This window comes from Taeniopygia guttata, chromosome 4, assembly GCF_048771995.1.
Source record: "Taeniopygia guttata chromosome 4, bTaeGut7.mat, whole genome shotgun sequence".
Lineage (NCBI taxonomy): Eukaryota > Metazoa > Chordata > Aves > Passeriformes > Estrildidae > Taeniopygia > Taeniopygia guttata.
In genome coordinates, this window is record NC_133028.1 from 53,534,893 (window position 1) to 53,551,284 (window position 16,392).

General features: G+C 44.3%; 1 protein-coding gene across 7 annotated transcripts in view; it reads right to left on the reverse strand.

The window, feature by feature from the left end:
* HERC3 (HECT and RLD domain containing E3 ubiquitin protein ligase 3) overlaps nt 1-14,239 on the reverse strand; it is a 44,913-nt gene extending 30,674 nt beyond the window's left edge. The window contains exons 1-4 of one of the 7 annotated variants that reach the window (XM_072928604.1): nt 13,764-13,840; nt 10,590-10,634; nt 8,986-9,243; nt 7,171-7,278 (exon numbers count right to left, since the gene is read on the reverse strand). In XM_072928604.1, coding sequence (XP_072784705.1) covers nt 7,171-7,278; nt 8,986-9,211 — 334 coding nt within the window. In that variant the 5' untranslated portion in view covers nt 9,212-9,243; nt 10,590-10,634; nt 13,764-13,840. The other 6 variants (XM_072928605.1, XM_072928606.1, XM_072928601.1 and 3 more) reach the window with 6 other exon arrangements.
* Nucleotides 14,240-16,392: the final 2,153 nt, after the last annotated feature.

Sequence of the window (16,392 nt, forward strand, 5' to 3'; positions counted from 1 at the left end):
ATTCCCCAGTCTCCAGCGGCACATCCCAAAGACATTTCTGCATATGGGTATCATGGCTCTACTTCTAGGCTGTGATGATCTTCATGATTTCAGTCCTACTGAAGCAGCTGAACATTAGAACATGTCTAAGTGCTTTAAAGAAACTGGAAAAAGAGAAAGCAAATGTGCAACAATCAAAATGAAATTTTCATTTTTCACTTGAAAGCGCAGTAAGAGAGAAGATACCTTCCTCCCCTTACAAAAGTTTTTCTTTTTTTTTGTCAGCATAACTTCCATGTCCTAGCTATTTAGTGTTTTTATCAGTATTAACAGTAAAATACCAGCTATTTAACCAGTACAGCACAAGTACATCCACCAGCTTTTCTGCTACTTGGAAACTGGTAACTGGGGAGGGGGAAATAATGGTCTTTGCCAAGGCCTTTTTGCCCCTTCCCCTTTCCCTTAAAGCTCCCAAGAAGGACCCTCTGATTTCCCTCTGCCCATCTAGGTATCCCACACTCCCAGCTGTCACAGGAAACATCTGGAGTCCTGGAGCAGGACAAAGAAATCAGACTCTGTAAACCACTTAAACTAAACACAGGTTTTGCGAAGCTGTCATGTGCTTTTTGAAAACATAATCTAACCCAGCCAGCTAAAACTGCTCCTGTGGCTTCACTCACACCACCTCTGCAGGCTGTGGTTTGCCAGCAGTAGAATCAGAGGGAGGTGCACAGGGAGGAGTCCAGGCCTGTTGGACAGTTTCAAGAACACACCTTGGTGACTCTACAGTGTCTAGCATGGCCAGGCAGATGAGACACACAACACGTAGACAGCTGGAACCGCCCTGCCTGACACCAGCCCGGCAATTTCACCTTCCTGCTCTTTGCAGAGCGTCTCTGGGAAGGCATTACGTGCTTCTTGCACCTTGTGCTCAGATTACGTGACACTATTGCACGCAGGGGTGTGAGAAACGCTGTGCTCTGCACCTGCACAGCACCCGACTACGAGAGCAAACCCCCAGGGGAGACCACATCCCCACGCTATGACAGCGATCCTCACTATCTGCCTGCTGCTCTCACCTACATATGGCTGCACACCTTAGCTCAAACCTCTCGCAGCACGGGGCAAAAACTCTGAAGAATGAGCAAAGCAATGGTTACGTCAAAATGTAACAGCCTCTGACTTCCAACACCTTAAGTTTACCATATCTATAAAGAAGGCTGGGTTTTACAAGTCCAGTTTGCAAATCTTGAGGTCTTCCTTTCCTGAACTTCGTGAATGGTGCTATGCTTGCAGCAGAAAGCAGAGCAGTAGGAAGAAAAGCCTGATCAGGGAGACAAACAGCAGCACAGAAGCTGATAAGACTGATAATTTGCTTACAAGGGAGGAAATGTAAACAGAGAGCAGAGTCACTGAAGGAAAACTAAGTGTGGGGGGAAGATAGCAAAGGACAGAGGACAAACCAAAGCAAGTGACACTCCCCCAGAACACGGCTGATCACAGGGGTGGCAACATGGTCCATAGGTCAAGCCTGAGAAGTTCCAAGCAACAAAAGATTCTGCAGTCCCTTTCCTCCAGAGACACTTGCGATTCTTATTGAGATGATGGTTTACCTGCATGACACATGTGGTACTGCTCATTCACTTATTTAGCATGGCTACTTAGAGTCTTAAGATCTGAGAGAGGCTGGCTCAGTTATTAACACTGCCTTCACTTTATAAGGCTTTTCTGATCATGTCAAGGCAGGGATGCAAGAGTAAGAAGTGAGAGGCCACTGTGACATCCCAGGGTGTTACATCACATATGCTTTGCCAACTACTCCCCCTCACAGCTGTGAGCAGACACCTACCCTGAGAAAGAAAAGCCCTTCCTCAGGTACAGACAGAAAGCCCTCCCCACTTTGCTGCCTTTTGTCTAGAGGACACAGCCTCTCTGAGCAGCTACAGATGCAGACTGGCATGGGCACAGACAGCTGGAGCAGGCTCCTGGAAAGGGCTGCTCAGGCACAGAGGGCTTCAGTCTGGCAAGCATCACCTGGCAGAGGGAAGAACCCACCTTCAGACCCTGGAGGTAAACTAGTAAGGATAGTTCTTTCAAATAAATAAACCACCATAAGTCACTACAGAAACACAGGGAAAAGTTATCTACAGAAAACCCAGAGACAGCCCGTTTTCCTCCTCAGGTTATGGCAGGGAGCTGTAAAGCTGGTCATTCAGCCAGGCAGCACAGAAGCTGTGGCTGGTCCATGACTACTGAGAAACCCCCAAGGTCCACCATGTACACCCCAGCTAACTCCACAGCTCCAAGGCAGCATGTCCAAGGTGGGCAGGATGCACTAACCTTGGCATGACATGAGAATGGATACCAGAAGTGTAAAGGGGATTTAGGGAAATGGATGCCTAGATGCCAATATTTGAGGGGCTGGTACTACACACTGCAAAGCTGTGACATTTGAGAGTCCAACTTGTGGCAGGCCCAGGCTTTGATTAAATAACATGATTTTCAAAAGCCCTTGATTTGCTCCTCACTCTGTTCCCATTTATTTCAATCCTGCAGTGGTTTGCATGGGAGCAAGACAAAGCCATATTTCTAAAATCCACACCTGCACAGTGCACACTCAGTAAAGCACCTCTGCCCTTGCTTCCCCACCAAGGGCATTCCCACCAGTTTCACAAATATTGCTTCAAAATATGTTACTGCAAACAAGCATGGTAACTGGAAAAAGAGAAGCAAAGAATTCAATCCTATTAAACATTAAAAAAAAAATATTCATTTTATCTACTGGGCATTCTGAGAAATACATGAGCATCTGTAGATTCCTTTTTGGTGAGTTTTTATAGGCAGGCAGCTGTTTAAAAGGCAGATCAGGGGTTGAAGAGGGTGAGTATGTCTTACCAGCTCTTTTCAGGTACCAAAAATACTTGATTTCTGGAAAGAAGTTTCACACAGATCTTGGACAAGACAAAGTCTTATTTCCAATACGGCTTAAGGAAGAATATTGGGCTATCTGAAGATAACTAACTGAGTCAAAATCAACAGCCACCAAACTACTCAAATCTCTCCTAGAAGGTGTGACTCTCAGCCATACTTACTCAGTTTACCAGAGCCATTACTTTTGTCTAGCACAAACAACTATTCTGACCACAAAAAGGTTGGGGTGTTCAGAAAACTTGAATCTATCATGTCCAGCTTCTTCCCTGCCCTCTCTTTTAACTCACCACACACAGTTACCCAATCTATTTTATCCTGAATACATCTTCCAGCTTCAGCATGGCTGCAGGAAAGGGGCCAGTCATTAGTGCCACACACCGTGCCAAGTTTCATGCTCCTTCCAAGCCAGGCAGGCAGGCAGCCTTTATTTCATTGGCAGGCTTTTATTTCAGCTGCACCTTCAGAAAGCCTCTGAAGAGTACACATGATACAGGAGTGGCAAGTGACAAATACCACAGAGGTAAGTACAGGTTTAGGTTGCCAAATTGCCCTACAAAACCCCAGTCAGAAGGTAAAAAAGCTGGTCATTCTTACTGCACCTTTGCCTTTTAGGGTAAAGAAGCATTAAAACTGTCCCTCATGTCCTCTGTAACAACAGATCATACTGATTGTAAAAAAAACTAGTATATTGATTCCTTGGGCTCATCCTTGTTTTTACCTCTCAGAAAAATGAAATCAAGAGAGGAATCTGGTGCTTCTAATAATACATGTGTGTTAAAAAAGAGATAATACTTCTTAGTTGCATCTGAGAACATTGACTCTCCATAAAGCAAATCCGCTGCAGCCCCTAGTGAAGGCACAGCAACCTGAAATAGCTTGGTCAGATCCTGTGATCGATCAAATGAGCAAGAGGGATGAGTACAAATAAGGGGAGACCAGTTTAATTACCTTTTTTTTTTTTTTTTTTTTTTTACAAACAACATTTACAATGTTTAAATATACACAGCTCTTTGTCTGCAAACTGCTCATGACAAACACAAGCCCTGTCACCTCTCCTCCAGAGAAACCAGGACCTCGTGGCTGACTTCTCACCCACCAGGAAAAGGCTAGAACAGGAAGATCCACACACACTGTTCTTCTAAGCAGGTGGCACATCTGAATTCTCAGCTGTTCTGGGGTTTATGATTAACAAGCATGCTGCCCTGACTTGAACACAGAGCTCTCTGCCGCTGTAATCCTGTGCTGAGACTCAGGACAAGTGGACTAACATTGAAAAGAAAAGGCCACTTTTCAGTTCAGAGAAATCCAGAAGATCTACATCACCTAGGTTTGTTTGTTTTGGTGGTGTTTTCCTCCTGCTTTTTGAAAAAGAATGAACATTATGATGATATCTCTATCAGCAGCTATGAGCAGATAGATTCCACAATGCCCAGAAAGGCAGTGGTCCCCTGCAAATTTGTATCCAGACAAGGAATTTTATTAAAAAATCTGTCTGCTGTATCTTACCAGATAAAGGTTTGAGGCAAATTTGGCTTGAGACATTGTTCTGTAACTCTCTTTAGACACTAGTTACCAAAGCCCAGGTTTTCTCACTAGCAGAAGTTGAATGAAGTCCCAATGACTTGAACAGAACAAATCTCCAGAGCCGAAAACAAGTTTCACACCTCAGACTCGAGCAGGTTTTTGAAGCTTTACCTGTTTCACACTCCTCTGTAATTCCACCTGTGGTGAGGGCTGGTCCCCTGGATGGTCGGGATGGATGGAGATGAGAGATCTCTGGAGTCAGGTCTTAGGATATACGGTTTATTGTGGGGCCACAGCTCAAAGCAGGCCCCAAAGAGTGGAGAGAGATAGCAGGAGAGAGTTCCAAGAGAGGGTCCAAGAGGGCAGAGAGAAGGGGAGGGAGAGAGGGCCCTGGTCTCCCAGGTACACCTTTTCAAGGGGGCTTTAGAGTGGGTGCTTTAGACCAATGGGATTACAGATACATGATACTTCAGGGGAGGGTTACAGATGCAGGATAAACTATACATTTTTGAGACAGATCACTTTATCTGATCTTTGGAGCTGTCCATGGGTCAAAAAAGGGAGTTACCTTCCACTAGCTACACCCTGTCCACCAGTTGCTTAGCAACCAAGGTCCGAAATCTCAAAGCTTGTTCTCATCTCAGTTTCACTCACAGTCTCCGTATTTTCTAAATCCTCTGCTAGGCAATCATATTTATAAGGCTTTCCCATTTCATCTTCCCCAACACCACCCATATCCCAAAAGAGCCTTTACCTTAGGTACCTCAGCCTGTCTTTTGTTCTCCAGCATGCACACTCAGATAAAACACTTATCTCTAAGAATCATCACAGGGAGCCAAGACATCATGGCAGACCTGAAGAAAATCAATCCAAGTGAAATTACAGGATTGAAAAAGGTGAAACTTAGATATACTTATGAAGAACAATTTTTTTTTCTAAAACTACTGCAGTACAAAATTATTGCTTCCCATTAGAGATGTATGTTATCATCTGATAAATTTATCACCTCATAAATTGCAAACTCAGACTATTTTGCAAAACAGGGGGTTCGATGCTTCACTATCAAAATTGTTAACTTGATTCTTCTAAGACATGGTCAGAGACTCTTGAGACTTCAAGGGCATAACAACAGAAGTGAAAATTTGGGCAGGTCAGACAGAAGCTTTATTAATCACGGACATGGTGAGAGAACGCTGAACAGCATTCCTCCTCCTCTGCATCCCTGCCAAGTGGCTGCAGAGACACAAACTAAAGAATGTTTTGAGGAGGAAAAGGAAAAAAAAGAGGTGAGGAAAAATGATCATATAAGTATTAACAAAGCCAGATATCCACCCCTAAGAGGGATGGACTCTTCAAGTACCTCACTAATCACCACAATTCAAAGCAAAAATGAATTAGTAAACAGTATGACAATGTGAGAAAATGGCTTGTGGTAGAGCCATGGGAGTGCCACACCTGGTATCACCCTGGTATTATCAAAAGAAGAGAGCCTGAAACACTTAGAAGCAGTTAGCATTTTGTCAAAAGGTGTGTTATTTTAGTTAGGCTGAACTTCTTAGGCATCCTAAATATTAATTTTAGCACCTCAAAGTAAAATCCAGAGGAAAGGGCAATTCCAGAAAATAAACCTCTACTAACTTATGCTCTTTCAGTGGCATGCACTCACCCAGTAATTTGTGTTCCCTGTAGAGGAGATGAATAAGAATCCCTTTGCCAGCTGCTCTCCCCCTCTCCACACTACATCCACAAGGTCAGCAGATGTGACCATGAACGCAGCTTTTAATTAACACGTTTTCTTTCATTTCAAAAGGTGCCCTCTAAAGGGCTCCTCCAAGAGGAATTGCTGAAACAATTCTGCGCCACTGTTTGACATTTTCATGAGCAGCTTGAATGTGAAGCAAAATTGAATAGTGAGAAATGAAAGGAAGTTTCCTCTTAGGGAAGACCTAGGCAGCAGGAAGGGGATCGCTCCACCCCTAGGAAGTTAATGCAGCCTTCACAAGGTTCAAAACCCCTGCACATTTTCGTGTCTCTGCATTACTCTCAAACACAGCCAAGGCACTCTGTAAAGCCCTGGTAAGCATTTCTGAAGTCCAGAGGAGGCTCCCCAGGGGCTGCCTGAAAGGGTCAGCCAGTATTGTGTCACAGCCTCCTTCATCAGGAGATGGAGCTCACTTCCAGAGCTGGGCAGAGGTCCAACTTCCAGCTACCCTCACAGGCTTCACAGGACCGAGCCACAGGGCAGGAAAACCAAGAGACCTCAGCCCACATTGCCCTGTCCAGCAGAGGCTGGAGAGATGCAGCTCCTGGACTCCCAGTTCCTGGCATTCCTCCCATTCTCTACTGCAGACTCCTCCTGACAGTCTTCTCTATTATTTCTAACAGCTCAGGACCCTGTGTCCCACACATGCATCTTCATCACCTATCAGGCATGGCTTCATTCACAGGCCAACAACAATGGAAACATCTTCAACAGGCCTTTCTACACACGAAGGTATAAGGTTTACACCATCTTTAACCCATGCAGAGGAAGGGAGGGTGAAAGAGGAAGGCTTGATTCATCTTGCTCCCATTTGCAAATGAAAACTAAGAAATTCAGTTCCCAGTACTGCAAGACAAAGCACAGAGGAGTGTGTGATGGGGCTCTCCCCCAGTTTAGTGTTATTATAAAGGCTGCTGTGACTGTTCACTGTAAGTTAAAAAGAGCAGCTGTTCTTTACAGCATGTCCCTCCTACCTGCCCCAGCCAGCAGAAATCCTACTGGAGCCACAGTCAGTAATGCCATGTTGAAACACCATTCCTCTGGGATGGCCACAGGCTCCTCAGAGAGCAGCACTGCACAACCTTTTTCAGAAAAAAAAAAAAAATAAACCTGTAGGATAACTGGGACGTGGTTTCACATCTTGATGACAGACTCTAATTTAAGGGGTAGAAAAAGGGCACTTGGGATCAAACACAAAGAACCTTTCATTTCTATTCCAGAAGCTCAGACTGGCCCTCTCTACCAGTCTAGCTGAAAGCAGGACACCTAGCTGAGAGATTCAGCATTCAGGATTCATGAAGTCCATTTCCAACTCTGATCTATTTGCTGTGAATCCTCCCTTTTTATCAGCAGCTTACACTTAAAAAGCAATTTTAAAATTAAACAATTTTATGGGTAAAATAGCAGCGTAGCCCAAAGATGTTTCTCAGAGTATCTTTGCAGCACTCAAAACAGTACTGAATTTCTGGGGCCTCTGCATTAGTCTTGAACTAGCTGGGTGATTTGCAGGATGAAGTATCCTCAGCAGTTTGAGTTGAATATTCACTAGACTTGGCTTCCTTTCACCAAGCATCTCATTTATTCTAGGGCTTAAATTTACAAATCCTCAGAAGACTTGCACACAGAGGACTTAAGCACTCCTGCTATTCCCAATCTCTTTCAGTAATTATCTAGAAACTACTGGTAGGAAAAGCAAGAGAGGGCAGATTCAAGGTGAACTGCTTGAATCCAGCACCCAACATCTGCAACTCATTCTGAGAGAAAAAGACAAATGACACTGACAGAGGAAAGGAAAATAGGGTCAGTCAGGTCAGATTTATACATACTGCATGGCGAACTGAGGCTATTTTGCATACACCCTCTCTCTCTATCATGCAGTAATAGTTGACACTAGAGAAGACCCAAGCCCTACAGAGGAAGCCTGCAGTCAGAGAAATTTTTGCTCTAATTACCCACAGTACAGGACTTTTATATTATGGAAACAGAAATACCTGTATCTTCACCACATGCCAAAACCAAGAAGTTAATGGAAGGGAAACTGGAAGGCCAACATTCAAAAGAGTCCAGAAGAAAGGCTTCAGGGTTTCTTCCAAGAACAACTTACAATTAAACCACTCCATCACCCTGGGAAGAAGAGGCAGTAGCTGCCTGTGGTTCAGCACTCATGTGTTCTGTCCATCAGAACACAATGAAGAAGATGAAATGTGAGTCTGGGGAACACAACACTAAAGTGACCTTCTTTTAGATTAAGAAAGCATAAAGGAGTGAAGGCACAAGTTGACAAGAGATTCTGAAAGGGGGAAACAAAATTTGTTTTTAGCCAAACACAATTTTGCTCTCCACATATCTCCCCGACACAGATCCACTTGCACTCTTTGGTATAAGTGAGAAAATTCCCAGCAGCAGCTGAATAAGACTGGGCATAACAATGCAGTGCAATTGGAAAGACAAAGCAGAAGACACTCGTGACTCATGGGCCTCTCCTCCTTCTTATGAAGAGACAACACAATGCCAGATAACAAAATCTGCCCTGAGACCATCTGTGCTCGCCTCTGTTTTGATGCATTTCCCAGGCAAAGTGAGCAGACCTGTCTCCTCACCCATGCTGCTCAGCTTTGCCTTTCCAGAGCCAGCTAGTGTTATTCAGCATCACTACTGTGTTATATGACACAATTAACAGCTCTGCTGGCTGCTCCAGCTCTACAGCAATCAGCACAAAGCAGCTTTCATAATGCTTTCAGCCCACCAGCCTCAAGACAGGTTGAAGTGTGTATAAAAAGCAGACTTACCTGGCTTACTTCCCTCACAGTCATGCCCCAGTTGACCTTTGGTGTTCAAGCCACAGGTGTACACTTCCCCATCTTCCAACAGGAACACAGAGTGGTTTCCTCCACATGCCACCTCCTTGACATTTCTATCGTGGATGAACCCATACACCTGTGGCTCAGGAATGATGACCTGGAGGTTGCTACCTATCCCAGGCTGTCCATAAGACGAGTAGCCCCAGCATAGCATTTTCTCTCTTTTCAGCAAGTCATGTATCCTTCCTGGGCAAGAAAGACAGGGGAATGAGTATTAATGAAGCAAGTACACCACCAATGATCCTACAGAGATCCAGCTGTTCACAGCAGGAGGTGGAAACAACCAGAAAGAGCATTTCCTGCACGACTGTCAGGTTGTGAACTGTCAGTAAACCATTACACAGACAAAGAGTAATCAAGACAGCTCAGCTGTGGTACTGAATCAGAACCTTCATGCCTTGGACATCTCCATCTGCGAGGCAGCAGAAATGTTCTGAAACCCAGGAGACTGAGTTTTTACACTGCAAAATTACTCTGCTTCAAAACCCAAATATCAAAACCAACTGTAATGCTTTTCAGACTAACAGGTCCAAAGCTGAACTTTTAGAGTGCCATATTTGAGACCACTTCTACATAAATCTTTAAAAATTACCTCCAAGGTGGTCAGACTAGCCCTGAACACAATGACACAGACATTTGTGGTGTACTGGCCAATGCAGAAATGTGTTATTTCTGATAAACACATCTTAAGGAGCACTCTGCTCAATTGAACACAGCCTTGCAATCCAAATTTGTGCATGCACACACACACACTGAACTTGAGCTGCACACTGAACACATACACTCCTGAACTGCAGCAAGAATTACACAAGAAGCAGCAGTTCATGTGACGCAGCACACTGACAGCTTGGCCCTGACAGCAATGGACAGGTCACGTTGCAGGTCACGTTGCTGCAACTTGCCAGCAGTCAGGAGTTACCTTCTGCGCTGTGCTCAGTGAAAGTCACGGATTTCCGAGTGGGGTAACACAGGAAGGGAAAAAATATAGCAATATAAAAGGTCCAAGGAATTACTTGGCTTGAACTTGATAAAGGCAAGAGGATGCTAATGCATGGAAGCTGTGGGAAGAAAACCGTATTCTTATTCCATAAGAAGCACATGAAAGATTTTAGTAATACTCCTTTGTCACTCCTAATCTCAATAGGTTTTGGTTATTTGTTAAGCATGCTATACCAATAAGACATTGAGAACTCCTCTGATTGAACTAGAAACTGGCTACAGCTTTTCTTTTTTTTAAAGGGAAGGAGAAGGATAAGAAAATGAAAGATTTGAGACATCAAGTCTTAGGACACACCATGCCAAGTTTTAAGCTAAGGCAATTTGCAGTAGCAGCAGCATTTAGTAACAGAGCACAAGATAGAAAAGCAACGGGTAACCCCTGAAGTGCTGAAGATTCCTTCTCCCACTCTGAGTAGACAGGAAGCACACGCATTTGGTTTGTTTCCAAAACTTGGTGCTAATTCAAGCTCTAGGTATTAGCAATAAAGCCTTTCCCTAATCTAAGCCCTAAAACACGATTGTTCATCTCTTACCCTTTGCTTGTCAGCTGTGGTCACTTCCACTGAGGCACGACTGAGCTGGAAGGGGAAGGGAGAGGATTGTATTTTCCAGTTAGTACTTCATCAGTGGTGCAATTTCCTACACAAACTGTTTACTAGGATCTCTTATTAGGTGTTTTGAAGTAATGCAGGACCCTGTTTATCTCTAGCAGCCCTTCATCCTTCGCAGCATAATTCAACTCATTCACACCCACATGCGCTTATCACTGGCCAGCTCCAAAGCACACAGAGGAAAAAGCAGGAGCCTTTAACAAGGCTCTACCTGGTTAAAAAAGCAGGAGCAGGTTCTGCCATGGTGTACACTCTGTATTTGGTTGCCCTAAGCATAAGAGCCTAATGGAAGATACCCTCTATGCTGGCTACACTAAGAATAGGAAAGCCGTGGGACACAAGAAAATTGAAGTGTGTGCATGTGCTTTAAATGTGCTTTAAACAGCTACATTTAGAGAGAACTTCATGTTCTATCACACCACCAAAAAAACCCAAACTAAAAATGCATGAGCAACACCCTGAAGGTGCAGGGAATTGTTTCAAAATTGACACTGGAATGGCAGAAATCTGGGACTGCCATTTCTCTCAGTCTGAGGAACTGTGTGCTACAAAGACACAGCAGCAATCCTGAAGAGCCACGGATCACCTTCCCTGCTAAGATAAACAGATACTGCCCCTGAGCTGAAAAGATTTCACCAGTATACGACTTGAACTACAATGACATTGTACCACATGAGCTAAATATTAATTTGGGATACCTTCTAAAAGGGTATCTCAACAGTCGGCTCCCTATAGACTACAGTCATCTTCCCTAGTGCTAGTTTCTTTTAAAAATGCTAAAAATACATTAATTACTTTCCTTGTGTTCATATTCCACACAAGAATTTGCTGCTAATGGGCAAGGGAACATGACGTGATTGATAAGAGATGGGTTTTTCCTCTAGTTAAGACACTACTTGAAACAGGAGGAGTTCAATTCCCAGTAATCCAGGTAAACACTAGGGTGATATTTCAGAGTTCAACCCTCCATTCATGCTAAAGGCCAGATTTTCTGAAGCTCTTCATATTTAACTGTCCTATACCAGAAATAGAAAATCTAGTTTTCACTTGGTTTTTTTCTTTAATCATCTCTATGGACTATGCCATCTCAATCCACCCCCATCTCCCAACATTTTGCCAATAAATCTCTGTGCAGCTCAGTTTCACAGAAAGAGACCAACACTTTCCAGTGGAGAGCAGAGCAAAAAAGACAGCCACTCACAGTTGAGTACATAGGACCAGCTAAATTTTTCAAAAGGCCTGGTGAATTTACTGATGTTGAAGACATTTTTAAAACCACAACTTTAAGACTGTTTTTTTCTCCCCCTAAAAAAAAAACAAAAAAAACCAAATGCTGGAGGTCTTAATACATTATATGATCAAGTAGGAGCTGTGTCCTGAAACACAACGAGCCTCTGATTGACAATTTCACACTCAGTTTCCAATCCGGGTAAGGCAGTTACTCTTCTTTGCCAGTAGCAGAGGAAGTAAAAGTGCCTGTGCCACTGCAAGCCACTTCTACAAACTGCATACCTTTGTCATACTAAAACAATGACATAAGAAGTTTCTAGTGTAGGCAAGCACTAACAGACATGTGCCTGCACAAACACATATATACATTAAATATATGATTTATATTTACTTACATGAAATTTTATATAAGTGATTAATATTCCTAGTGCTCAGCTCAATACACCTTAAAAAAGCTGAAATTTTATCGGCAGAGGGAAAATCCTTAGGGGAGACATTTTTCTTACATGCATCAGTAAGAAATTAAAGTTCAGAGTTCCTTTTAAAAATTGGATTGCAAAAAGCACAAGAACTGCAGTACCCAACCACATAAGCTATTCCTGTTCTTCAGAAATCCCAACACAGCCAGCTTGGTATTCATATTTCAGAGATATGAACAGATGCAATGCAGTAAAGCCAGGCATTTGCAGAGATTCCCCACACATAAAAAAAAGAGTGGAAGATGTAACACCACATCCTCAGACCCTGACATTCCAGAAATAATTAATCATCAAAGCAGCAAAGGATGTACTTAGCACAGCTAGAGCTAGGAAAACCTCATACTGTGAGGAATATTTTGAGGAAATCTATTGTGGGTGGAAAACTCACTCTCCCTCTGCTATAATAATGTTCTGCTGACATACTAAGTATATATCCTTTGGCGAAAAAACAGCCCCCGTGGTTTGGTAAGATAATAATGCTGCATATATGATCATGATAGGATGTATTGTGTCTTTTTCTTTTCCTCTCTCTTTTTTAAAGCTCTCATGTCATGCAGAGTCTCTCCTCAAAATCACACAAACGTATTCTAAAGCCATTTCCACTCTGCGCCCTTTCTGGGAAAGTCACCTAAATAAATACCACGATTGCAACAAACAACACTCAAGGCTCAACGCTCTCTAAACAAAGAGATCTGTCAACTGGCAGGACATGAATAAACAAGTTTTTCCTTCCCTCTTGTTTGTGAGATTTCACATAACGAATGTGTTTCTTCTACCAGCATTGCTCAACAATTACGGAATTTACTGCCTCTTTCTGCCACCAAGCCACCAAGTCCACTTTCTTCTTTTTACCTCTGTTTCAGCCCAACTCAATGTCCAATGTAAACCAGGTTACAGAGCAAAAGAATACAAAGTGTACCAGCAAATGAGTTAAATGAACAGAGTATTTGCACTGCACAGCCGCACGTCCTCAGATGGAGATGCCCCCACTGAAAACATACAAAAATAGACACCTAAAATCAAATATGTCAACCCCCCCCCCCCCCCCCCGCCGCCGCCCCGCCATCACCTCCATTTTGCAATCCCAGTAAAAACACCGCTCGCTCCCTTCCTTCACCCCGGACACCCCGGGCTTCTTGCGGCTGCTTCCCCGGCCCAGAGCGGCGCTTCCCGGCGGGCACACACCGGGCCCGGAGCGGCAGAGCCCCGCGCCCAGCCCGCAGCCAGGTGATGCTGCCGCAGCCCCGCGGCCGCCCCGGGCTGGGGACGCGCGTCCTGCGCCGGGGGCTCCGCCACGCCCGAGCCCCGGCTCCCGCACGCATAGGCTCGGCACCGGGACCGGCAGCAGCCGCACGGCGGGGCTGAGCTGTCCTTCCCCGGCACTCACCGCCGCCAGCCCCGCCGCTGCCGCCGCGGCGACGAGGAAGTCCCGGCCCCGCTGCCGCCGCTGCGGCCGCCGCCTCGAGTGACGCGCGGCGCGGCCAATGCGCAGGGCGGGCCCGGCCCCCGGCGGGCGCGGGGCGGGCCGGGAATCTCCTTTTCCCGGGGCCGGGGCACGCCGTGTCCTCCGGGATCCTGGCGGGGGCTCCGCGCTCCTGGCAGGGGCCTGGCCTTCCCAGCAGTGCTGGAATGCCGGGGCGCGGGCGGAGCGCTGGGGACAGGCGGCCCCCGCCCGCTGGGGTGCCGGGCTTTAGCCTTGCCGCTCTAAACGCAACACGGCAGGAGCCCACGGGCAAAGTTAAGCGCATTCCGGAATTTAAGCTGTTCTAAATGAAGGTCTCAAGGGAAAGGCAGCTTTCCAGGGTTTGAGAATGCGTTAAGCACGAAATGTCACTTACTAATAGCAAGAGTCAGTTTCTTTCACCAAGCCTGTTTCTTCTTCCTCTCATATGACCTCTGGTTACCTGAACTCAAATTTTATAGAAAGTTTCAACCTCAAAAAAGGTTTATTTTCGTGGGGTTTTTTGGGTTCTTTTTTTTTTTTTTTTGTGGGGGGGGTGTTATTTTTTTATGTTGTCGAAATCTCCGTTGAGGGGGGGGAATAAAGAAAAAAAAAAAAAGAGGCCAATGAGCAAGCAATTATGTAACTCTCAAGTACTGATTTTCTGGTTTTAGTGCCATCTATTAGAAAAGTACTGTACTCCACAAGAGCAATGTGTAAGGTGGATCCCATTCAGACCACCAAAATGACAGTCAATATTTGAAGCAAACCACAGACAGATGTTTGCAAGGGCTCAGTATGGGTGGAAGAAGTCCCTAAGGTATGTCCAGTGCCCACAAGTATTCGTGGCCCTTATGCTGCATCTCTGGCAGTTTGCAGTGTCTGTGCATTTAGCAGAAAATGTGTGATGGATCAAGTGAAAAATCACCTGTATTTGCATGGATCATGGACGTTTAGAATAAAGAGCTACTCCAATATAAAATTACACCTGTCATGTAACATCTTTGGCTTAACCAGTGTTACAAGCAGCTTCTAGAATAACTGAAAGCATAGACAGAGGAAAACACACTTTTCTGTGTTTCTGTTTTGATTATTTCATCATCTGGAGACCTTTGCAAAATAGATAATTTCCCTTTACACTTGGTTTCCTCTGTTTCTGATTGTGTAGTCAAGGAGGGGAAGGTACACACAAACAAACAAAACAAAAAAATACCCCCCCCCCCAAAAAAAAAAAGAACCCAATAAACCCCACAAAAATAAAAAATAAGAAAATGATGGAGCAAAGCCTGGAAGCTTTGTGTGAGGGAGCCAGGAGTTTCTTGTTGAAACCAGTTTTTAACTGGTTATATTTCAGCTTCCTGGAGAACTTTCAGGGCTGCTCTTGCACTTGTCTACAGGTGATGCTCGGCTCAGATGAGTGGCCTAAAAAAAAAAATCCTGCTGCAGGTTCAATATACTTTTGCTGCCTGTGTGAAGCCTTTTCACAGCTGAATGTGATGCTCACTCATCTTATATTCTCCTGTATATTTTATAACAGGTACTGCTTGAGAAAATGTAGACACAATCCAGTGTCCAAATTAATTTCAGAAAATCAGAGAGGAGTGCACTACTCTGAAAGTCTTTATGTAATATATATATATATATATATACAGACACATATATATAAAAGCAGGGATTATTTGAGGACAACTTAAAAATAGCCTTGAAAGTGACTCTGGTCTTTAATCTCCCATGTGATGTTACATCATACATGATGAGAAGAAAATACCTACAGGCTCTAAATAAACCCATTATCATTTAATCTCTAATGGGTTATTTTGAATTCCAAAGAGAATGCATCTTTTGTACACTTACACAGCACAGAAGATCACTCTGGATTTCCAAGTCCTACCAGAGGCTTAGAAAACCATAAAAAAGGAAACAACAGCCACGAGCAGGCTGATGAAGAGCAGCAGGCTAAGCTGCCAAAACAGAAATCTGTGGTGGTGTGGCAGCATTAGCTGGACAAGAGATGTGGGCCACACCTTGGGTTTCTGCCAGTTGCCTCTTTCCACAAAAAATACACCAGAGTGCTGCCTTTTTCAGATGATGTAAGCATCTCTGCAATGTCCTGTTTGTTCTAGGGTGGTGAGGGGGACAGGGCTTAGGTCTAAGCAGGCCATGCACCCTCGCTCCCCTCTGCTGGGAGCTGTCATCCTCTGAAGTCCTATTTCCCCTCTTCCCATCAACACTCCCATGCCATCTGCTTTCCTGTACTGCCCTGGTGCTTGTGGTGAGTGCTTGTATTTTTTTTTTTTTTTAATTTTATTTTTTTTTTACTAATTACTATACTATAACTTAAAAGGAAACTTGCCCTTTTTTTTAAGTAGATAACAATGTCGTTCTGCATCACACAGGAAAGACTGACTTGTTCAGCATATACAATGCATCTCTTTGAAATACGCTTACATCAGCCTTTGACTCCACTTGTGAAAGGCCCCCCCATTCCAAGGAGGACAGAGAACACAGACACACTGCCTGCTATGCTTATCTACGTAGGCAGATGCATAAGAAAAGAAAAACACAGTTACAGGGG